Source organism: Miscanthus floridulus, chromosome 13 (genome assembly GCF_019320115.1).
Source record: "Miscanthus floridulus cultivar M001 chromosome 13, ASM1932011v1, whole genome shotgun sequence".
NCBI lineage: Eukaryota > Viridiplantae > Streptophyta > Magnoliopsida > Poales > Poaceae > Miscanthus > Miscanthus floridulus.
The window spans coordinates 59,751,180-59,775,483 of record NC_089592.1 but is presented as its reverse complement, the minus strand read 5'-3'; the positions used below and the strand labels follow the sequence as shown (position 1 = coordinate 59,775,483).

The following is a 24,304-nucleotide window of genomic DNA, read 5'->3' as shown; positions in this document are numbered from 1 at the left end:
AGAAGGTACTACTGATTCTTTCATGAACCCATTATAATTCTTTCATGAAAATGTTGTCATCCATTACAATTCTTTCAGTGTTGCAGCCGACTTGTTGTACTACTTGGAGAAGGGCCAATTACATTGCTAAATCATTTATCGCCAAACAAGCAGGCTACAACTTCACCAAAACTAAAGAAGGGAATAGATAAGATGTTGGTTCCAAGGAAGTTGAAGACGAACTGAGATGTGAATTTAAAAAACTCTATTTTAATACCTATGTATGAGCTGGCATTTGAAAAACTCTACTGTAATGCCTATGTATGTGGACATGTATCTCGATCATGAAATTGTATCTCAACCTTATCCTATTTGAAAAACTCTATTGTAATGCCGACTTGTTGAAACGTAAATGGTACCTATGTATTGTGTGAACCTTTATGAAATCTACTATATTTCTGGAATGTTATTGTGATCATGAAATTGTGTCAAAATTCTTTCCAAATTCAATTGAAATTCTGTCCAAATTCAAGCAAAATTGTATCAAAATTTTGTCTAAATTCATACAAGATTATGTTTTTATGACTACTATTCAGTTTTGAAAATGACAGAGAAAGAGTTGCCCCCTTGATGTGCTTATTTCTGTTGTCATCATTAATTTGAAACTTCACTTATATTCACCAATCATCATACTTGTATTTCAGACAATGGAATGTGTATGTTAACCTTTGCTACTCTTGCTGAATGTGTATTTCAGACATTGAAACTCCGACGTCATTGCAGGTAATTTTCTTAAAACTCTATCAACTTTTCTCAAAAGTTTCTATTCTTTTTCCCAGAGCAATTAAGAATCATGCGTTGATTTACAGTGGTGGCTTGATATCTATCCACACCTTCCTGAACAAGAGAAGCCATTGGAATGCACACAATTGCCAGGAGAGACCATTTTTGTTCCTAGTGGGTGGTGGCATTGCGTTCTAAATCTCGAGACAACAATTGCAGTGACACAGAACTTTGTAAACCAGTCTAATTTTCAGCATGTATGTTTGGATATGGCACCTGGCCATAGACACAAAGGAGTTTGCCGTGGTGGCTTACTTGCTGTTCCAGGAAAATTCATTAAAGATAATGAAAATCATCCATCTGTCACAATGAGTGGATGGAACCACCCTGATATGAGTCATAAGGAAAAAAGGCTTAAAGGTTCTGAACCACTAAGAACCTCAAATAGCATAAATCACTGTTCTGCATTTGAGTTCTCAGGTGTTTAGGAGAGTTTGGAGAATCAAGATTTCTCATATGATATTGATTTCTTGTCACAATTCCTTGAGAAAGAAAGGGATCATTATTCTTCTCTCTGGAGTCCAACTAATTCAATAGGGCAGAGAGAAGCAAGAGAATGACTCATGATTCAAGGAAAACATCTTCTTCATTACATAGGACTTGGATGTCATTACAACATATGCTTCACTTCCTAATAAGCACTACCACAACTAAATGAAATCCATCCTGTCTGCCGCATAACTCACACACAACCACACAGACAAACAAGAGCTAACTCACACACACATTGGCTGACTAACAGACATTAGTTGTTCACTTCCACATACAGGCAACCACAACACCAATTAGGATACCTACAGAGCCCACAAAAACAGAATAATCGATCACAATTTGCTTTGGCTCAGGCTTTGGCTCATGAATTGGTTCAGGAATCGGCTCTATAGGCTTCACCTTTAGTTTCCAAAGTTCAGCTACAACACTATCAAGTGTTTGCTTCAACTCTTGCAATTCTGCTTTCAATTCAGAACAACAGTCACCTGATGCCTCCTTCTTAGCCTTCCGTCGGTATTCTTGTGCTTCCAACTTCACATTCTGCACCTCAGGCCAAATGTAACCACAGGTAGTTGGATCACCCTACACTCAAAATGCATCAATCAGAGCAGCAACAAGAGACACAATGAGGTCACCAATGTCAAGAATCCTTACCTTGATGTTGTATGAGCACTTGATATACCACTCACCCAAAGTCGCCGGCTGCTTGCTCTAGATCCGGACCAATGGAACATGGCAAAAGGGCACTCACTACTGCCGCTACCCGTTGCACACGAGCCCGCTGAGGTTACCTTCATCGGGGCGGCGGCCGCAACCTAGAGTGGACGCGGTGGGGCGGCGGCCATGGCCCGGCGCGGACGCGACGGCGGCCTAGCGCAGATGGTCGGGGCAAGGATGCCTAGTGACACGCGGCCTGTCGACGGTGGCCTACGCGGGCGGGCGGCGGCGGCCGGCGTCAGGCTCCCGCCCGAACACCGGTCGAGACCGAGAGAAAACGGGAGAGAAATGAGAAATTGCCGTGACCGTGAGAAGTAGAGCAAGAGGATAAGGTAGAAGAAGACAGGGGTAAAACGGTCACGCCTGGTCAAAAAGATGGGGTCAGAAATTTACAAAGTTGGAAAAAACACGAAATGGCAAAATAGCGTGAAACACACCTTTCATAAGGGCATTCTGGCGAAGCCCGCAAACTTAAGGGCATTCTAGCGAAGCCCACTCCCCATAAGAGCAAAATTCCCATTTTCTCCTAGACGAGAGGCCAGGGGTCGCTTGTGTGCACGCACAACCCGATTTCCTCACAACGGCATGCGGCCGCATTCACTATCCTGCGGCTGTCTCTGCTTCGCGATTCGCGCTAGTCAACACATCCCTTTTCCCCTCTCTTTCCTGACCCTGCTGTTGCATTCCCGGTTTTCCCTTCCTACTCACATCTGACTCATTCCATTCCCATCTATGGATACCCTTCATCCCCCTTCTTCCCATCCAAAAAGTCGTCTTCTACCTCCCGGCTTCCTCTTCTTCTCCGTATCTCCCTCTCCCTCTCTCCGTCTTCTCCCTCTCCCTCTCTCTCTTTCCCTCCCTTCCGTTCTTCTCCGTCTCTCTCTCTCTCTCTCTCTCTCTCTCTCTCTCTCTCTCTCTCTCTCCGCCCCCCCTTCCCTTCTTCTCCGTCTCTCCCTCTCTCTCCGTCTTCCCATCCTTTTCCCTTTTTAGGTATCGATCTATAATTATTAGGCCCCCTAGTTCTGAATTTTATTTTTTTATGTGCTACCAGATCCCCTTTGCGTATTCCCTTTTTTCATATGTATTGTGTAGGCTTCTAGTAGTCATCTCTGAACAGGATTGCCTCCTTTCCTGATTTACATTTTGTTACAAGCACTCAGTTATCTAGCATTTTGATTAAACAGTTCAACCAATCCGTAATGCTAAGTGTTATTCATGTTTCTTTTATCTCAGCATGTACATTTATAATCTCACTTAATCTTTGTTTGCAGCGCTGTATTTTGAAACAATCCCTTATGCTTTTATAAAATTATATTTATTCCTAACATGCATTCTGCAGTTCTCATTGTAACTTTTTTTATTTGTTTATACATTCTATTTGTTAACAAAAATCTTTCCTTCAACTTATAACACTACTAGAAAATAGACCTTTCATCCCGCCTCTATTTTTGCCTTTAGTCCCGGTATTTATGTGTTCGGGACTAAAGGGACTATTAGTCCCGGTTATATCCTCAAACAAGGATACAAAGTTCCTGCCCCAAGTGTGTGGCATCGGCAGGCAACAATTAGTCCCGGTTATAGCCCAGAGCCGAGACTAAAGGTTATCCTTTAGTCCTGGCTAGACCCTCCAACCGGGAATAAATCTTTACTCCCGGCTTGAGGCTCTAGCCAGGACTAAAGGATGACCTTTAGTCCCGGCTCTGGGATATAACCGGGATAAAATCTTTCTTGATAAAATAATATAGTCACGCTGGACAAAAAAATAGGGCAGCCAGGCATTGAACCCACGACCTCATAGCCAAGGTCCAAACCGCAGCGCACTAGCTAGCCATCTGAACTAAGTCACTTTCTCGACAAGAAGGCACCCAAATATTTATTTAATAAGAGAAAAGACCCTTTAATTGATTATATTCTTTTGTTAACTATACTTTGAATTTTCTGGTCCATGTGCTTTCTAGTGCCTGATTGATCTCATAATTTTTATCAGGGTTTCAAATGCCCAGTGTGAAGCCACCACCAAGTTTGAGATTTTTCTGAATTGGTTTGGTAATTTTTTCACTTTAATTGAATTTCCACGTGACTTCACCGATTAATTATACGTTGAACTGAGTCCACCCCTGAAAAGATCCGGAATGGTGCCAAACTTTGCCAAATGGTCTCTTGTGCCCTAGGAGACAAATATTTGTGGAGGTTGATGCAAAATTATATTGTTTTGAATATGTAATTCACCGTATTTCGTCTCACACGGCACAAAGAAAAATGTAATAATAAAAATAATTATCAAAAAAACCTAAGATCTTGTGTGGGGCCATATTTTGAGTGTAAATGACTGCCAAAAATTTTTTAAGCCATTTCGACATAGGCGGAGTCGACGTGCTTCACAGAGGTATATAGAACCTTTCGTCGAACCCTATCTATACACCTAGGTTCTCTGGGATTCTGAGGTCCATGTGCTTTCTAGAGCCGGATTGGTCTCAAACTTTTTCTCAAGACTACAAATGCCCTGTGTGTAGCCACCACCAAGTTTGAGATTTTTCTGAGGTGGTTTGGTACTTTTTTAACTTTAATTGAATTTTCGCCCAAACTCACCGATTAATTATACAATGATTAATGAAGAACCTAAAGATTTATGTTACAATTACATGAAAACTAATTTCCTATCGAAAACCAATAAATTTAATAATTTCAATTAAAGTCTACATTTTTGCATTAACGAAAATAGTGAGTATTAGTTGCATTATGTTCAACATTTATAATAAAAAACACAATAGTTTAGGTCACATTTTTGGTGTGTGCAGTAAATGAAAATAAAGTTTATTACTTTTTCTAAAAAATTTATGCCTAGTATTGAATTTATTGCGCAAATAATAAGACTTAAACATTTAAATACAAAACATATATAAAATAAACTGATCTGCTTAAAAGTTTACGGGAAATGAAAATGTAGCCCACCTTTAGTCCTGGCTCCTACCACCAGCTGGGACTAAAGGTGGGCTGCATTTGGCGGCCCGCCAAAAAATCCTTTAGTCCTGACTCCTTCCAACAGCCGGGACTAAAGGTCTCCCCTTTAGTCTCGGCTGGTGGCAGGAGCCGAGACTAAAGGTGCTTTAGTCCCGGGCGGTGGATGGAGCCAGGACTAAAGGTCCCTCTCCTATATACCGCCGCCTCCCTTCTCTCTTCCTCCTCATCGATCGTCTTCGTCTTCAGCGCGTCCCCAGAGCTCCACCATCGCCGATTCGCCTCCCCGGCCACCCCCGACGCCGCCTTCCTCACCGGAGGGCACCCCGAGGCTCGCCCACCTTGCTAGAGTAGCCCCGATGCCGCGACCCTCATCGAGGAGCCCCCGGCCGCCCCCGACGCCCCGCGCGCGCCACGCCACCGCCGATTTCGCCTTCCTGGCCACCCCCGACGCCGCCTTCCTCATAGGAGGGCACCCGACGCCCGCCCACCTCGCTGGAGTAGCCCCGACGCCGCGCCCCTCAAGGAGGAGCCCCTGGCTGCCCCCGACGCCGCGCGCGCGCCACGCCGCCGCCGATTTCGCTTTCTTGGGCCACCCCGGCCCGACGCCGTGCCTTCTTCCTCACCGGAGGGCATCCTGACACCCACCCACACCTCGTCGGAGTAGCCCCGACGATGCCGCGCCCGGCTAGGAGCCCCCGTGCCTCGATCTAGCGCCGCTGTCCACCACCGCCCATCGCCGTCCATTAATTCTAAACCACCGGTATATATATATATTATATTTATTATATTTATGAATTATATTGATGAAATGTGTATTAATGTATATATGTATGAAATGTGTATATATATATCAATTAATGTATACATGTATAATTTTTCCTTAGGAAAAAAATCAATTGTGTTATATTCTGATACCATGTGGCCTATACCCTAAACCCTAAACCACCCTAAACCCTAAACCCTAAACCACCCTAAACCCTCCTCGGCCACCAACGCTGGCCGGCCGCCCCGCGCAGGCACCACCGCCCCGAAATATGTATGAAATGTCTATGAAACCCTAATTGCATAATTATTTGTTTTATAATTGTTTAGGCTCTCTATGGCCGACCCGAGAGACGATGACCTAGAGGCAGAAATGATGGATATTATCAATGCTGGCACTGAACATTGTGCCGATGTTGATAATGACCAGCAGGAAGACGATAGGAGTCAATACTTGAATCTCGATCATATTGTTGAGGAAGTTGTTCATGAAGGTAATTCCGGCGAGGTATATATTTTTTAATATCTAGCTCTCATTTATTTATTATGCATACATGTAGCCCACTGGATTGACCTTCGTTTTATAATACTTTTTGTGTTTCTATGCGTACATAGCCGTCTGGATCGACGACGACGACAGGGAACACAAAGAATGTTCGAGGGGCCAAAAAGCTGTTGGAAGGCCGCTACATCATCTCAGAATTCAACATGGCTACATGCAAACCACTAGGAAAATATGCACAGAAATTCATGTACCACTATGGGTACCTTATAAGGGACAAGCTCCCGATCAATGCCCGTGAATGGAAAAAATAACAATGCTCCTCATATTAGTTATGTCTCTGATAAGGACAAGGAGCTGATTTGGCAAGATGTTCTTGCACATTTCACGCTCCAAATAGATTATTATCATGAAGACATCACCCACGAAAGGTTGACGGAGCGAGTTAGGCATTGGACAATGAAGAAGATGGCCACCCAATTCCAATCTTGGAAGAAGCAGCTGTACAAATCATATGTCAAGAAGAACAAGACTCCAAATTGGAACGATAAGGGCCCAATTGCGAAGGCAAGGCCCTACTGGGAGGAATTTGTACAGTACAAGACATCAGAAGATGGTGCGGAACAGGCGAGAAGGAACCAAGAGAATTCCAGACAAAAGCAATACCACCATAACATGGGATCAGGTGGCTACGCGACTTCTGTTCCCAAGTGGCAAAAAATGGAAGCAGGCCTTATTGCCAAGGGGGTCGTACCTGAATTAGCACCGTGGTATGAATGCACAAAGCATTGGTTTTTAGGTCATGGGGGAGGATTGGACCCAGTCACCGGGAAGCTCATCCATGGCACAAAACTCGAAAGAGCAACAGAAAGGTTGATTCAAATTTTAAAAGCTAGAGATAGTGGACTATTCTAGCCCAACAAAGAGAAAGATGAACTGACATATTCCATCGGGACTGCTAAGCATTGTGGACTAACTAGAGGCAAAGGGGTCATTCCATGGGTGCAAGGTTTCCCTGAATGGATCGAGTCGTATAGAAGCCGCCAGAGACAGAAGGATGAGGAGGCAGAGAGGATCCGCATCTTGCAGCAATATGTTATTGAGTCACGGGAAGTGGTGCTTGAATCACAAAGGTGAGAAAAGGAAATGCAAGCAAAAATGCAAGAGGAAGTCGCAAGGCAAGTGCAAATACAATTGAGTGCCCACGGGATTACAACAGCTCTGGGAATCAACATTAGCCCCCTCGATCAGTTGAGAAGCAGTTGTGCTTCTACGGAGCTGCCTGATGCCATAAAAGATGCAGAGCTGCGCTTCCCCATGGATGATGTCATTGAACCTTTTACATCATGTGAGCTGCACATTCCAAAAGATAATGGCACAGTGAAGGTGGCTATTGGTGTTGTAAACCCTATCGATCGTACCAAGACACCAAGAATCCATGGGGCAATAGTATCAGCTGGATATGCTACCATCTCAGTGGATAAAGCTATTGAAGGTTTTAGCGATGTGCCTCTTGACATTCATGGAGGTGATGGGGAGAAGACTATGGGAGAAGCAGAGAAGTCCTTCATTGCAAGGTGCAAGCGCTACATCAATATTCCTAGGAAGCCGTTGCCGCACAATAGGTACGGATGAAAGTGAATGAAACAATTTTTTTATTAATTTTATATTGCCTCTTAAATAACAATTGACTCATTGTCTTCTGTACGCACACAGCAGGGCCTCCCCCAACCTAAGTCCAATAGTACAATCACCAGACCAGCGTAGTGCTCCGGGCGGCGGTTACGATGGGGTAGAAGACACGGCTGCATCCCCACCATCTCCAAGACGGTCTCCACCGCTGCCGCAACCACCTCCAAGGCGTTCCCCAACGCCGCCTCGAAGGTCTCCAATGCCTGTTCCCCCACCATCTCCAAGACGGTCTCCACCGCCACTGCCACCGCCTCCAAGGCGTTCCCCAACGCCGCCTCGAAGGTCTCCAACGCCTGTTCCCCCACCTCCTCCCATGAACCAGGGAAGACGGCTGCAAACAAATAAGCCATCTGCCCCGTCGGCAAAGACGACCAAGAAGGCCCCTGTGAAACCAAGGCCAATTCCACAGAAATTGCCTAGTGAAATGAGTAAAGAGGAGTTACATGATGCGGTTAAAAAACCGTCGAAGCATTCTTCTCAGGCACAAGGAAGAGGAAGCAGCAGGAGCAGAAGCACTTCCACCTATCTCTAGCTAAACTAAGGTGGATGGTGGAAGCTGAGCAGAAAAAGAGGTGGCAAGCTCGTAAGCCCTCGCCACCATCAGACTTTGACCGCACTCTTAGCAAGATAATCAAGAAAGCTGCTAAAGCAGGGAAAACTGTTGCACAACTCGGAGAATAAGAATTGCAATCAGTCCCTCCTCTAGTTATTGCTAATGAATATGGTTCAAACATAGATATGCTGGATATGATGGAAATACCTGCTGATAAAGAAGTGGATATGGCGGAACTTGCTAACTTTTATGCTATGAGAGGTATCGACCTTGGCGATTTCCTCTTCGAAAGTGCACTGGTAGCGGATGAATGGCAGAAATATGAGCATGGCAGGAGTCTATGGAATCCTAAGACCATCAATGAACTGGGTACACAATTGTTCAAGCTAAACACCTTGTACCTCGACGCGTGTCACCGGAAAGAGTTCTATATTTCTGTCAGAATCAAAGACGACCATTGGTTCCGTGGCGATGACGTTATGTATATTGAGTTTGCTGAATTACACCAACTAGTCCACCGGAACTCTCTCGACAAGACTCTTATCAGCTGCTATTGTCTGTAAGTGATTCTTTCTACTAATTAATAATAAGTCGCTACGTACGTACATGTCTGTGTTTATTATCCTCACTCTATATATATGATGCAGGTTTGAGATGGGCTAGTGCAAAAAGAGAGGGTGTACTGATATTGGTTTCATTGATCCACATATCGTATTCGAAAACCCTAAACCCCAACCAACATGGAAAGCAGAAACGGAGGCCAATATCGAGATGTTCTTAGAGAAGCAACGTGACAAGAAATGTATACTCTTCCCCTACAACTTCAGGTAAGTGTTCATAATGTCGACGATCGTGTATCCATATATATATGTTCACTGTACCTGTTAGCTAATTAATGAGTGTTAATGGACATGGCAATGAACACTGGATATTGATGGAACTCGATCTGGAGAAAGGTCTTCTAGGCATCATGGACTCGATGAGAAAAGAGCAAAAAGAGTTCCAAGCGATGATAGATATTATTCAGAGGTAATTGTAGTCTCACTAGCAAAACTATTCCAGTCTCTCTGCATGTAAATTAATGGTCCAAATATTTTTTATGTTATTTGGTAGTTGTTGGGAAAAGGGCTGTCAGGAACATCATATGAAACGCAAAGTGCCACTGAAAGTAGTGCTATACAAAGTAAGTACTATATACCTACCTTAGTTCAATTTCTCTATGCTCGGATGATGACGAATCTTTTTCTCGTAAAGTGGGTTCTGCTGCAGCCTCAGGGGACCAATCTCTGTGGATACTATGTTTGCGAGTTCATGAGAGTGTGCTAAAAAAGAACTAGTCTAGAGCAAAAAAGGGTAAGTGTACACACACACACACATATATATATATATATATATATATATATATATATATATATATATATATTCGTGATAGATACAATTTATTTATCATTATTCTTGATACATATATATATATATATATACTAATATACTTTTTCTTTATATCATATCTTAAATTGAAGACTTGTTGGTTGAAGGAAAAAACCCTGGACACACACCATCTCAAAGCAATCCAAGAGACAATAGGTGGATTTCTGAATGATCAGGTCTTAACTCCCGGCGGCAAGTTTTACTATGACCCAAATATGTGATGATGAAAGCCAAATTTTATATTGATCCAAAGAACATGTGATGATGAAATGTACAATTAATGCAAACTTTACATGTGACGATGAAATGTAATATTATGTTTTAGTTTACTTTTACTTGTGTTGCTTGCGTGCATTGATCGAGCGAAAACTTTACAGTACGCGCGCGTATACGTATATTACTTTGCAGCGAATAATTCGTATTCGAAAACCAAATTAAAACAAAAAAGAATCATCAATTGAAATAAGCAGGAAAAGAAAAAAAAAGACCCTTTAGTCCCAGTTGCTAATACCAACCGGGAATAAAGGGGCCAGCCCAGACGCTGGCGTGGCTACCTTTTTAGTCCCGGTTGGTATCACCAACTGGGACTAAAGGTCCACTTCTATTCCCGGCTACTAACCCTTTATTCCCGAACTCCTATTCCCGGCTGTGTAACCGGGAATAAAGGGGGTTGGCAGCCGGGAATAGAAGCCCTTTTTTTACTAGTGTAAGTATCTACATTTTATACAGTTACTCAACATTCACCTATTTATTTATACAGTTTATGAGGTTCTAAAACTTATAAGTATCTACATTTTATAGTTCTTATTCTTTCGTATAATATATTACAGCCTCTCAATTTTCCAAACCTGAATATAGTATATTGCAGTTAAATCATCTCCATGGCATTTCTTTAATATCCATATCCTTTTCTTCCTCCCATTTCGTCTAGTCCCCCCTTTTTAATCACTGTTATCATTATTTTTCCTCTTTGCATTTTCACTGGTACTTCCTAATTATGTGTCTTAATACTTTCTTATTTAGCCTTTTGAAGAACTCTACCGAGTCATTATGAATATGGTGTCTGTCTGTCCCGTTTTCTAATTTCTATTTTCCAATGTTGATTCATTATGATTTATGGTGTGTGTCTATGCGGTCTTCTAATTTTTATTTTCCAATATACCTATACTGATCTATATTTTGTTATTTTTCAAACACATATATTCTTAACCGCAGTCTATTCTCAGATTAATACTCATACTACAACCACACCTCTTTCATTAAAAAATCATAGCTATCTGAACTCCTGATCTGCACTAAACGTTTATTAACATGTTTTCCTTTTTTACATGATTATTCTTCCTGCGGATTCATCTTCCCCTTTCCTCGCCTACTAGGTTTCTTCTTAATATCCCTTTGCTCCTTCCCTTGAAGGTTGACTCCTCCACTATCGCCGATTCAATTCACTTTTGCCCGCTTGAATGCAGCCCGTTCGCCTCCAAACGTTTCATTCTGTCTTAGTCGCTCCAGATCGATCTCTCGTTATCATCCATGCACCAGTTCTATAATCTAATCCTGATCTGTTGCGCATCAGGATCTCCTATCTGGCACACTGATATTTAGTAGGCTATGCCAAATTTTCTTCTACATTGCCATTGATTTCTCTGATGTATATACACATCCATTTTCTTCATGTAGTTTCCCATTGGTTATCTGAAGATCATAATGAATTTCGTGCAGATCTTAGGACCTTTGAATCTTCAACACAATGTTTTCCCACAGGTGAAAGCTTTTGACTGAACTATAATTGGAAAGATGATTCAAGCTACCAATAGTCATACTTGTGCATCAGCACATGAAAGCTTCTGTTCTAGCAAGGTAACTAATTATGCGAAGGTCGTTTTTTTAGTTACACTTTTTAATTATCAGTGTTAATATATTTTATTTACTTGAAGAATACAGCTCTTCACCTATTATATACTATCAAAAAGAATGCGAAGTTGTGTAGGTTTGCCAATTCGCAGTGGGCAATTGGGATTGATATGATCGCCCTGAAAGAGACTGTTCTGTTGGCCATAACTTGTATGACTGGCTCAGTCCACACCTTCAAACTCATAACTTGTATGACTGACTCACCTTTTCGGTCCACACCTTCAAAACTGATAATAAATTCAAAAACATAGCATTGTTTTCCGGTGTTTCGACAACAAAGAAAAGAACAAACGCCATGTTTAGTTCCGATAATGCCATTGCATCTGACATTGATATCTACGGTAGTTGCATCCTGGCATTCTCTATACACGATCATGTAGTGTTGAGTTTTCAGGACCAATATGTAGAGTAAGCACCAGCCCAGCCAACCTTTGCATGCATCCATTGTCGCAATACTCTATTGTCAAAGTATCAGAGAGTAAATTATCCCTACCACTGCTATATATATATTTGCCACTTCATCTGTTTTCAGATAACACTCTTATAAGCTATAACATAGCACTATCACTACTAGATTCAGGTTGGCACTCCAAATTGCACTCGGCAAAGCCTTTGCCGAATGTAGCACTCGACAAAGAACACACGGCAAAAAATTGATCGGCAAAGACATCTTTGCCGAGTGTCTTTTATCTGGCACTCGGCAAAGGCTTTGCCAAGAGCCCCGGGGGCACTCGGCAAAGAAAAGCGACCATCACGGCGCCGGCCCCGTTGACGGTGGCTTTGCCGAGTGTCAACCCTGCAGACACTCGGCAAAGATTTTTTATTTTTTTTAAAAAAAAATTCTTTGCTGAGTGCCCCCTGACCGGCACTCGGCAAAGTTTGAATTTTTTTTAAAAAAATTCTTTGCCGAGTGCCCTCTTGCCGGCACTCGGCAAAATTTGAATTTTTTTTAAAAAAATTCTTTGCCGAGTGCCCTCTAGCCAGTACTCGGCAAAGTTTGAATTTTTTTTTTTAAAAAAAATTCTTTGCCGAGTGCCCTCTTGCCGGTACTCGGCAAAGTTTGAAATTAAAAAAAAAAATTTTGCCGAGTGCCCTCTAGCCGGCACTCGGCAAAGTTTGAATTTTTTTTAAAAAAAAAATTATTTGCCAAGTGCCATGGTCATGGCACTCGGCAAAGCTAGAAAAATGGTTTTCCGAGCGCCCATTTTTCCAGCTTTGCCGAGTGCTATGACCATGGCACTCGGCAACGGGGTCCTTTGCCGAGTGCAACACTCGGCAAAGTGACCCAAAATGGCAATTTTTAATTTTTTTACATTCCATCATGACAAATAAATTAATACAATCATATATCACATATATATCTCATCCATCACATATATATCTCATTCATCACATATATATATCTCATCCATCACATATATATCTCATCCATCCACACATCCATCCGCACATATCACATCCATCACAATATATATCACAGCGGTCGGCCGTGTGCGAATGACCGGGCTCTCGCTCGTGCTCCGTGCTCGGATCTGGGTGAGAGAGGGAGTAGAGGCCGTGTCGATGACGCTATCGCCAAGCCAGAACCGCCCATGCTTCTTGCCTTGCCCCGCCCTCATGACAGTCTCTCCATCGAAGTCCTGGGTGCTCGGATCGTGGTCTGGCCCATGGAGCGACCTCGCCACCTCAGTGTACTCAGTGATGCGGGAGTTGACGCTCGGGTTCGTGTATGCCTCGGGCGGGTCCTCCAGGTTGAAGGAGACGTCGGACGTCGCCTTGCCCTTGTGGGCCATACACCATGCCTGAAAGTCCGAGCAAGCCTGGCCACTATGTGACGCCGACTGCGAGAAACAAAGGAAAAACATGCAGTAAGTATTATTAGATCTTATGCTTCTAATCAAATCTCTATCACCCAAAAAAATATAGCATGGAATTAATCTCTATCACCCAAACCAGTCAGGAAACCACATCTAGGCTCACTAAACTGAATCAGAAAAAAGGAGAACAAAATGGGGGGAAGCATACCTTGACAGTGATAGTGGGACTCATAAATCATGCAGTAGTTAGCGAGCACCACCATGTTCTACTATCAGTGCTAAGGAAAATGAGATACATAATCAGCTCCAGTGGAGGCAACCACATTGGGTCCTACTAGCAAAAAAGATCATAGCCCATAGCATCCAGAGCATGATCACAGAATTACGGAATTAAGGCCTAAACACTACTACCTTTCTCAAGGTGTTTGCTGACATCCTTATTTGCAGCATTCCAATGGAAAGTTGCAGAAACCACAATTTTTAATTCGCCAAAGGATTTAGCCAGCTTTTTCTGGTTGTTAGAAGCATTTGAAGAGTGGACAAGTGACTCAAGGATCATACTGTAATGATATCGACAAAGAAAAAAATCAAATCACCTAGATATGCATTTTTATGTCATATAAATCGTACTGTTGGGAGTAGCTTATGATCTGCATTTTTAAAAACCACAAACCTAACATGCTGCTCTAAACATACTAGAAACTTTTGCACGCTTCGCGGCACCCTACCAGTCAGATTGTGAACGCCCATAATTTTTTTGCCATCATAAATGAATCCAGCTTTAACAATCCTGGCAACATTCTTTAAAAGATAAATTTCGGTATCATTATTCCTAAACATTTATATCAACTACTTTAAGCATTGAATCCCAAAGATTACTGGGAAATATTGATTATTTAGCTGGTGCTGGGTAAATTAACCAAACAAACAAACAAATTGACTACCGGAATGTATCTCCTCTTTGGCAACTAACCAAACAAATTGTATGTCCACAATACACTTGATAAATGTAAACAATTGGTGCAGATCCAATCATCCAATTGTTGTTAACTGGATGGATAGAGAACCAGACGTGCAATAAATAAACACATACAGATCATATTAAAACAGACTTCATATGATAGACAACCAGCTCAGAATTTCTAGTCATGGCAATGTTTATGTCATCCATCCACTGGGCCTAACTTGAGGTACAAAATTACTGTTTTTGAAGTTGGACAAAGTGTAGACAATCATTTTGAGAAGTCTATAACTCCTCCTAATTGACTCAATCTAAAATATGAAATATGAGTATAGAACTCTTTGGAAGCATAAGCAAATTAACTACAATTCTCTAATACATTGTATCACGATATTCAGAATGTAAGAGCCCAAATAATCGATCTTATCTATACTGTACAGTTTCTGCAGAGCCAACAAAACTAGTATATTAGCAAATAACCTGGCTCTGCATCGGAGAAGAGCTAGGAGATGAGGAGAGTTACTAGAAGCAGCAAATCCAGTTCGGTGATTTCCGCCTCCTTCGACTTCTAAGCCACCAGCTGCATCGGAGCGGCACAACCACAATCAGGGCACACACACACCCGCCTACATGTGAAGGATGCGAACCATGGAGTAGACTGAGAGATGGGAGCTCACCACTTTGCTGGCTCTGCAGGACGAGAGGTCTGTAGGAAAGCCAGGAACAGCGACCGGTCGTGCCTGCTTCACGCCTCTGCTTGACGGTGGCGGCGAAAGACGGGCCACGGGCGCGGCCGCGCAGCGCAGGCGGGATGCGGGACGCCGACCCGGCGTCTACGGGAGGCGGATAGGTGGGGCTGGAGCTGCACCTGGCTGCGGCACGGCATGACGTGCGCGGGAGGCGGGGTGCCCTGGAGCTGGCGGCGTGGGGGGCGGCGTGGGCGAGGGCGGGGGCGGCGGCGGCGCTGGCGCGGGCGTGCGTGTGTGCGGTGTGTGCAGGCCGGCTGGGCCAGCAGGTTAAATCTCTCTTTGGTCGAGTGCCCCCGATCTGGTACTTGGCAAAGTTTTTTTTATTTTTTTTTTAATTCTTTGCCACGTGTCACTGACCTGGCACTCGGCAAAGAGGGTTTTTTTTTAAAAAAAAAATTCTTTGCCGAGTGCCCCCGATCTGGCACTCGGCAAAGTATTAATTTTTTTAAATTCTTTGCCGAGTGTCAACCGGTCTGGCACTTGGCAAAGAGGGGTTTTTTAAAAAAAAATAAAAAATCTTTACCGAGTGCCAACCGTCCTGGCACTCGGCAAAGAGACTCCTTTGTCGAGTTTCTTCTCCTGACACTCGATAAATCATATTTTTTTCACTTTTGACCTCCAAACTTTTTCTGCAGTCCTCATACAATATCTGGTACTTCATGTTTCAATGTGGCATATTCTTGAGACTTTTTCTATATTTCTTTCATTTATTTCATTTAATTGAATTTTCTTGGATAATTTAAATTATAACTGCTAGTCATTCGAATAATAAAAAAAAGAATGGAAAAATGATATTCATGTTATTTAGTGTAATGTGAGGCCGTATCCAGGAATAGACCACCAATTTCGAACATCTTGTTCACGAAATATGACCACGAACTTGCGATCGAGTTGTTTTTAAATTCTATAAAAAGCAAACAAAGTTCGAAAATTATGAAACTTGTCAAGATGTCATGATATCATATGTGAAGGCTGTGATAAAAATTTGAGAAGGTTTCGCGCAAGTTGTCACGTACGATGCTTATTACCTCGGCGGTCTCTTCACGAAATCATGAAACTTATACGAAGATTCTTCGGTTTGCAAGCATCGTATGGGACAACTTGTGCGAAACCTTCTTAAATTTTTATCATAGCCTCCACATATGATATCACGACATCTCAACAAGTTTCATGATTTTCGGACTTAGTTTGTTTTTTATAGAATTTAAAAACACTTCGCACGTAAGTTCGCGGTCATGTTTTGTAAACAAGATGTCCAAAATTTGGGGTCCGTTCGTGGATACGGCCTCACACTACACTCAGTAACATGACTATCATTTTTTGAATCATTAAATTCCATTATTCGTACCACGTGTCAGTTCAAATTTATATTTTTCGAAAAAATTCAAGTAAACGAAATAAATTAACTAAATATATAAAAAAGCCACAAAAAATCCCCAAATTCTAACTAGGAGTTCCTGGTACTTTAAAAGGGCTGCACAAAAAAATTTGAAGGCCAAAAACAAAAAAAACTTTGCCGAGTGCCGGGCCATGGCACTCGGCAAATGGGGTCTTTGCCGAGTGCCAAGAATAAGGCACTTGGCAAAGAGGGTTTTGAATTTTTTTTAAAAAAATTCTTCTTTGCCGAGTGCCTTGACATTTCAAAAAAAAAAATTCTTTGCCGAGCGCCGTGTCAGGGGCACTCGACAAAGTATTTTTCAAAAAAAAAAAATCTTTGCCGAGTGCCAGATCTGGGACACTCGGCAAAGAATTTTTTTTTAAAAAAAACCTTCTTTGCCGAGTGCCTAGTAGCAGGCACTCGGCAAAGAAGGACGTGGCCGAACACCGATACGCGGGGCAGCCTATGCCGAGTGCCGCGCTTTTGCCAAGAGCCTGGTACTCAGCAAAGAAGTCCTTTGTCCGAGAGCCTTTTTTTGCCGAGTGCCCGGCACTCGGCAAAGAACTCTTTGCCGAGTGCAATTCTTTGCCGAGTGCGGCACTCAGCAAAGAAGGTCTTTGCCGAGTGTCCTGATTTTTGACACTCGGCAAAGCAGTTTGCACTCGGCAAAGATCCCGTTTCCAATAGTGTATGAAATTTCAGAGCCTTCGCAAGTGTGCAACCATCTGGCTCTTTGCATGTTAATCAAGAATTGTCCTGAAGGTAAGTAGTGTAATTAAAACCTTTGTCTGTGCAACGCTCTAGCAAACTAGGTATGGATTATTCCTAGTAATATTTTTATCTTGTATGTATCTCTTAACTCTTCTGTTGACATCGGTGGTTTAGCTGTGCTACTTTAGTACATCCAAGCTGTACTTTTGACTTCTTTTTTCTTTTTAAAATATATGTTTCCTTGTTTTCTTTAGAAGTCTAGATCAAATTCACTGACAGATGTATGTAATAATGGGTTTATGTTTTATAAGATTATTTTCTTGCATCAAGTGCATTTTATAGCCCATGATATTGCACCATGCGGTTCTGCAAAACCTCACTGATGCTGTAGTTTCATCGAAATAACTGATTTTTGTATAAACAATTTATATTCTAAAACAAAGGTTAATGGTTGCTTTATAAAAAGCACAAAGTTATTCTAACTGATTACTTTTTTTGCGGGATTACTGAGTGCTAGGATACAGCAAGTAAACATACGAGTATGGCTCCAAATAAATTTAGTTATGCAATCTCATCATAGAAATATATTGGCAAACCTCTCTAGATAAAAATACTTTACATAACTTCCTTGCTTTGCTCCACTCCAATGCACTCTCGTCAGAACTCCCTGGAGTTCTACCTGTAAATAGTTTAAATTACCACACAAGCACTTGATTCATAACCTAGCTAATAATTTACCAGCTCATAATCCACAATCCATATCTTTCTGTCACCTGTCTTTGTACTGGCATGAAAAAACCGATTTCCTTTTCTGTGTACATAGACCAAGCCTATTTCCACATGTTTTGGTACTATAATTTTGACTAGCAAAGCTTCAGAATCTTTTCCTTCCATCATCATAGAGTAAAAAGGCTATAGAAAAGTTGCTTGCATAAATTCACTACCAGATACTGGAGCGGACACTCGGCAAAGCCCCAAAAACACTCGGCAAAGCGTTTGCCGAGTATTACACTCGGCAAATGACACTCGGCAAAGAGCTATTTGCCGAGTGTCAAACGTCGGACACTCGGCGAAGACTATGTCAAGTCCCCAAAAAACACTCGGCAAACATTTTTTGGAAAAAAAATAAAAAAAAACAAGTCGCCGGCCACCGCCACCACAGCCGCCGCCCACCACCGCCGCCACCGCCACCACAGCCGCCGCCCCCGCCACCGGTCGGATCCGGGAGAGGGAGGGCCGGATCAGGCTTGGAGAAGAAGGGGAGGGGAGGGGCCGCCGCCATGGAGCCCGCCGCCGCCGCGTTGCTCGCCGTGGAGCCTGCCGCCCGAGGGCTCCTAACCGTCTGATCCACGGATCCACCACCATCGGAATCCAACCCGCCTGATCCACCGCTAGAGGACACCTCTCCGTCAGATCCCCGCCGTAGTGGCTCCATCCCACCGAATCCGCGATGCCACCCACCGGTGGAGCCATGGAGGGAGGGGAGGAGGGCGGATCTGCACCGCCACCCGCTGCTGCTGCTGCTGCTCCGCATCACCGAGAGGGGCCGAGCCGCCCTGCGCCATAGACAGGAGGGGCTGGGCTGCCTCGCGCGCGACCGTGAAGCCACCAAGCGCCGCCACCGCCCTGCGCCAACGAGCCAAACCGCGTTGCTCCCCTGCTTCCCTCTTCTCCCTCCGCTTCGCATCTCTGCTCTCCTCTCCCTTTCTCCCCTAGCTCTGCCTTGCCCTCTTCTCCCTTGGTGCTGTGCGCGGACAACAGGGAAGGACAGAAGATGCCGTCCGCCGCGCCCTCACCGTGCTCTGTCGTGCCGCAGCAAGCACCGCTGCCGCCCCTGATCTGCTTCCCCGCTCCGCTCTCGCCCTCTCGCACGCCAAGCGCCGCCGCCGTAGACTGCCCCGGCCGGCTTGCCATGCCCGGGACCACCGCCTTGCCTTGCTACGCCGACGCCATGCACTTCTGCCTTGCCCTGCTTGCTTTCTCCTTGCCGTCTCCCTCTCTCTCTTTCTCCCGCTCTCTGTTCTCTCTTTTTCTCTCTCTGAAGTCGGTGCACGTGGATGGGAAGGGATGAGGCAGCACCGAAGGCACCCAATGACCAGCTCCCAACCACGTCATAGCAACCAATAGGAGCCAGCCACTTCGCCCATGGACCCCGCACAGTCATTGGCTCTACTTACCTCTCCTCCTTTCTGTAGACTCATAATTAAGTAGATTTTGTCCTTTGCCGAGTGTCCTAGATCTGGACACTCGACAAAGTTTTTTTTTCATTTTTTTTCTTCTCCTTCTTTCTCAGAAAAAAATATTTTATTTCTTTGCCGAGTGCAAAAAAGAAAACACTCGGCAAACTCCCTCTTTGCCGAGTGTTTTTTGACACTCGGCAAACCTCCTCTTTGTCGAGTGTTTTTTTTTGCTGAGGGTTTTTAGCACAGCACTTGGCAAAGAACTTGTTCACCGAGTTCCCGAGGGAAAATACTCGGCAAACATAAAAACACTCAGGAAATTTGACATTTTCGATAGTGATTGCTCCTCCAAAATAGTTTCTATACCGTTTCATAGTCCAGTCCGGCCTATTTATTTTGGTGTTTCACTTGCTCTCAATATTTTATAGCAATGGAGGGGATTATGGTGGCCGACAATGGTGTTGTTAGCAAAACGAGACACTAGGGCATGGAGCAACAGCGATGGTGCCGCGTTGTGGAGGGGCGGCACAGTGACATGGGACGAAGCCATCATCAGCGGGATCGCGGGGTGCATGGGAGGAGGTGGGATGGGACCGCCTAGTCTGCGTGGCGGAGGCGACCATCTCGGGAGACGACTGCGCAAATCGTGGAAGCCCTTGGGCACTGCCTTCGTCAAGCCCTATGTGTTGCCTCCACTAGTCATCGCGTGGCCCTGTGCGCTACCTCTGCTAGGTGGCCCTTGCACGCCACCCTTGCTAGACGTCGTGCGGGTGGGTTGCTCCTAGCAAGTCGACCAGCCGTCGTGGGCCTTTGACGGACAGTCGCGTGCCCCTGTGTATCACCTCCACGAGCCACTGCAGTTGGCGGGCTGCTCTGAGCATGTCCGCCGGCCACCATGGGCTACTCCACTAGGATGTGTTGCTTGAAGATTGGGTCACCAGTAAGGAGGAAGTGGTAGGGGCCTGACATCCTCACATGTGGGATATGGTCCTACCATGGATCCATCTACCACCTTGACCATGGAAATAGACACTCCAAACCATGGAATACAACCCCTAAACCATATATCTAGCCGCTCTAGACCATGGATCTGACCGCTCAACACAATGCATTCGTTCGCATGCACTATCGGAATCGAACAGTCGATGCCAAAATATCCATGTCACCAGCCAGATCTGCCTTTAGGCCCTCGAATCTCTAGGCCGCCTTACTTCTTGAGAGGTTGTGCATTAAGACCACCTTAGTTCTTGATGAATTGTTTGCTCTTAATTCCTAGTCTTTATTTGAGATGAGCAATGATCTAAGAGAGGGGGAGGGGGTGTTGGGCTTAGTTGGTGATCCTTATTGCAAATTTTTCATTGCCAACATAGTTAAAACAATATTGCATATACCATCATAGTTGTAGGCTTTATTCTAATGAGTTTCACAAGTTTTGGGGAATATTTGGTTCCAAGGGAGACATTGAGCAAAGGTGAGAGAATTTGGGCCAAAGAGTGGGTCGCCCAACATATCCCTAGGTCGCCAACCTACTAGCTGGCCCAATGCAAGTCCCACTCCCCCAATATGCAAAGAAACATATCATGATACCATAAAACATGAAGCCCTATCATGGTACCATTTATAAAATAGGGAGAGTGAGGGGAGAGCTAGGGAGGAGCTGTATTTGTTGGCCCCTCTTCCGACTTTGTACGTTAGTGGATGTAGTTAAGTTCCATCTATGATTCATACTCTAGTAAATGTGAACCTTCTATATAATTAAAGTTAAGTTCCTTTGCTTGCTTATGAAATCTCTGCTCACATCGAGTGTTCTAGACATAGATCATGACTATAGTAATCATTAGCATAGACATGGTGTCTACGATAGTGTTTACTTGAGGTTGCGCCTAATCCACGAATAGTTGTGGTACCCCAAGGGCAAAAACTAGGTCATAATATGTTGGGGACTGAAGGCATGTGTCAAACCAACAGAGAAGGCCTTATGACAAAGGAGAGGAATGATGTGGTGGTGTGCGTATTGATGCATCACGTGATTGGTTCACTATTTTTGGTTTTAGAAGCTGTTCTCATGTGTGCTTGTTTTGTAGTGCTTTCATTAAGCTAGGTGGAGAAGCCCCTGCAAAAGCAATGCCAACGAGGGACTATATATGTTTATTCATTAGTCATTATTGCCGCTACTGATTCTTCGTTATATTTGACAACAACTCTTAGTCCTCCCTTTCTTCATGGAGACTTTGATTATAATGTGCTATAGTGCATCTAGTTAACAAGGAACTAGAAATTATTCAAAAATATTAGCAGCCATCACTAGACAATTGTAAGAGGTCTTTCAAGCTTAAATTTGCCTTGGTTATCATAGAGCAAAGAGTAGTTGTTTCGCTAACATTGTAAACTAGCTAGACTCTTTATAATTTTTTTTGGGGTGGGGGAGCTAAGAGGCTCCACCTGAATAATTTACCATAGATTCTAGCAAGCCAGTAATGGAGGGTGCAAAGCACCAAGTACAAGGGTGACCTAGAACAGTCCAACATGGTACAAAGAGAGAGGAGAGAGAGATGACAACCAACACCAACACAACACATACAAAGGGAAAACACAAACAACCATAGGGGAGAAACTAAGAAAAAGTATAACTCCCACTATGGAGGCATGTCGAAGATCATCGAATATGGCACCTCAAATAGACAAACTCTGATGAGGTCCATTCCACAGGAGGCTATATATAAGGCACTAAGTCAAGATTGACGGACAACCGTCATGAAGTACATCTTCTATGGAGTACATCCGGGACCAATCGCCTTTCCACCTACACCCCTAATGGGGAGGAAGCCTCTAGGGTTGGAGGACCTGATGACTGGAGTCACTACTAAATTTTGATCCTGTTTTAACTGCTCAAAAAGTGTTGCCATAGGCCCAAAATAGTTGCAATAGCAGAAATAGCAACACTTTTTTTGTTGGGAGGCGTTGTAGGCGCTTGCGTGGGTAAAGCTTTGAACAACGCTTTTCTGCCTAGCATTGCAAAATGCGTTTTGGATTTACAACACTTAGGCGTTGCAATGTAAGCTTTTGCTACGGTTGTAGGTGTGGCAATAGCAACTAATGCAATGCCTTTGGCGTTGCTAGACCTTGCAATGGCAACTTACCCATGTGGTAGCAAATGGTGCACTAGCAATGATGAACGTTTGTTGCAAGACAATGTATTGCCACGCATAACACATGTGGCAACAAGGATTATGTTGCAACACCAAGAAGTGGTGGCAACATGTGCAATTGCCACGCCAAAGGTTTGGTTGCTATAAGATGCAACCTCTATTACATCACATAACGAGTGTGGCAACAAGACCTATATGGCAATACCAAGAAATTGTGACACATGTGCAATTGCCACGTTCGCATTGTCATTGCTATAAGGTTCAACCTCTATTGCTATGCGGATTTTTTTGTTGCTATAGGATATATTGCCACAGAAAATGTGGTTGCCAATAGCCACTTTTACAATGCTTTTGGTTTGGTGTCATCGGACAACATTAGAACGCTATTAATTAATTAGAATCTCAATAGACATCAACCAAAGCATTTGAATAAAGCCATTGAACTAAAATAGATATCCATTCATTAAATAGCAATATGTTAAAATAGTATCTACACTGAGAATTTCGTGAAATCTCAAAACAAGAACTACAACATTTTCTAACATCTCTACAACACTTGCGCCTTCCTAACTGTGGTTGGCCATAGCTTTATTGTTTTATGCATAGGCTATTTCCATCTGAGCTAGGTCTGTTCCATAGTGTAGCGACAACAAAAGATATATTCTGTAGTGTTTATAATATATAAAAATAAATTTATCAAAGTGGACTGTAGATGTACCTATGGTTCAATAACTTATGCTGCATGTGAAAATGTGATTATTCAAGATGCTAGCAGCATCTAGCTATTCTGAATTCTGATGTGTTGTTTCTGACAGAGCCAATATAGAGATAAAAGCTCTCTGAGACTTAGTTTTTAGAATATAAAATGAAAATAATCCAAAATTTGATAAATGGATCATTGAGGAAGCTCAGTGGTCTCTTCCATTGTCCAGCTTCCTTTAACTTAGAGCAATTAGTTCCTTCATTTATGGATTGCTTTGTTTGCCTCATGAACTCGAGGGTAGTATATTGAGACAATTCCACAACTTTAAACCACTTATTCATCATCATCTGTACTGTTTTGTTCTTCATTTTGCATAGTCCACTTCACAGGTCAATTTGGATTTCTAGCAATAGTGTTAGATATAATCCAGACCCCTTAAAATGAACCTGTGTGTTTATTTGCTTAGGAAAAATGTCGCTCCAGGAATAAAATGGAAAACACATTGTCTTATTTATTGAGTGAACATGTGGTTGTAGTAAATGTCAAAAGAAAATGGAGAAGGGGTTTAACAACTTTGTTGTAAGAGTGCTGCTGCTGATTTTGTGGGAAACCATTCTTTTCTCATTTTGAGCATCGTTACTTTTGAATTCATTATTTACTAAATCCAAATTCACTGAACCAAATTGTAGACTGACATTCTAGAATGAAAATTGCGAGATCAATGGGGAATTCAAATCATACAAATGGATAGAAGATCCACGGGCACTTCAAATCATAAAACATTTTGTTAAGCAGGGACTTTCAGCCAAATGTTGT

At 43.2% G+C, this 24,304-nt stretch overlaps 2 protein-coding genes across 2 annotated transcripts; both read right to left on the bottom strand.

Annotated features, from left to right (window-relative positions):
* Positions 1 to 1,575: 1,575 nt before the first annotated feature.
* On the bottom strand, positions 1,576 to 2,111 carry LOC136501043 (uncharacterized). Its single transcript, XM_066496534.1, is given in 3 exon segments — positions 1,576 to 1,896; positions 1,969 to 2,054; positions 2,057 to 2,111. Coding segments are annotated over 3 exon segments (462 nt in total).
* Positions 2,112 to 13,196: 11,085 nt separating this feature from the next.
* On the bottom strand, positions 13,197 to 19,370 carry LOC136499889 (uncharacterized). The gene is made up of 5 exons (XM_066495387.1): positions 19,102 to 19,370; positions 15,296 to 15,621; positions 15,099 to 15,198; positions 14,069 to 14,217; positions 13,197 to 13,935 (listed from the first exon to the last, which is right to left on the bottom strand). Exons 1-5 carry the CDS (start codon positions 19,368 to 19,370, stop codon positions 13,904 to 13,906), a joined length of 876 nt encoding a protein of 291 aa, XP_066351484.1. The 3' UTR covers positions 13,197 to 13,903.
* Positions 19,371 to 24,304: the final 4,934 nt, after the last annotated feature.

Bases quoted from the DNA above. Each gene is read 5' to 3' on its own strand.
- LOC136499889 (XM_066495387.1), bottom strand. From the start codon at position 19,370: ATGGCAAGCCGGCCGGGGCAGTCTACGGCGGCGGCGCTTGGCGTGCGA. The intron at 15,199-15,295 runs GTGAGCTCCCAT...GCTCCGATGCAG, and splicing joins CCTGCAGAGCCAGCAAAGTG to CTGGTGGCTTAGAAGTCGAA. The intron at 13,936-14,068 runs GTAGTAGTGTTT...CATTTTCCTTAG, and splicing joins CAGCAAACACCTTGAGAAAG to CACTGATAGTAGAACATGGT.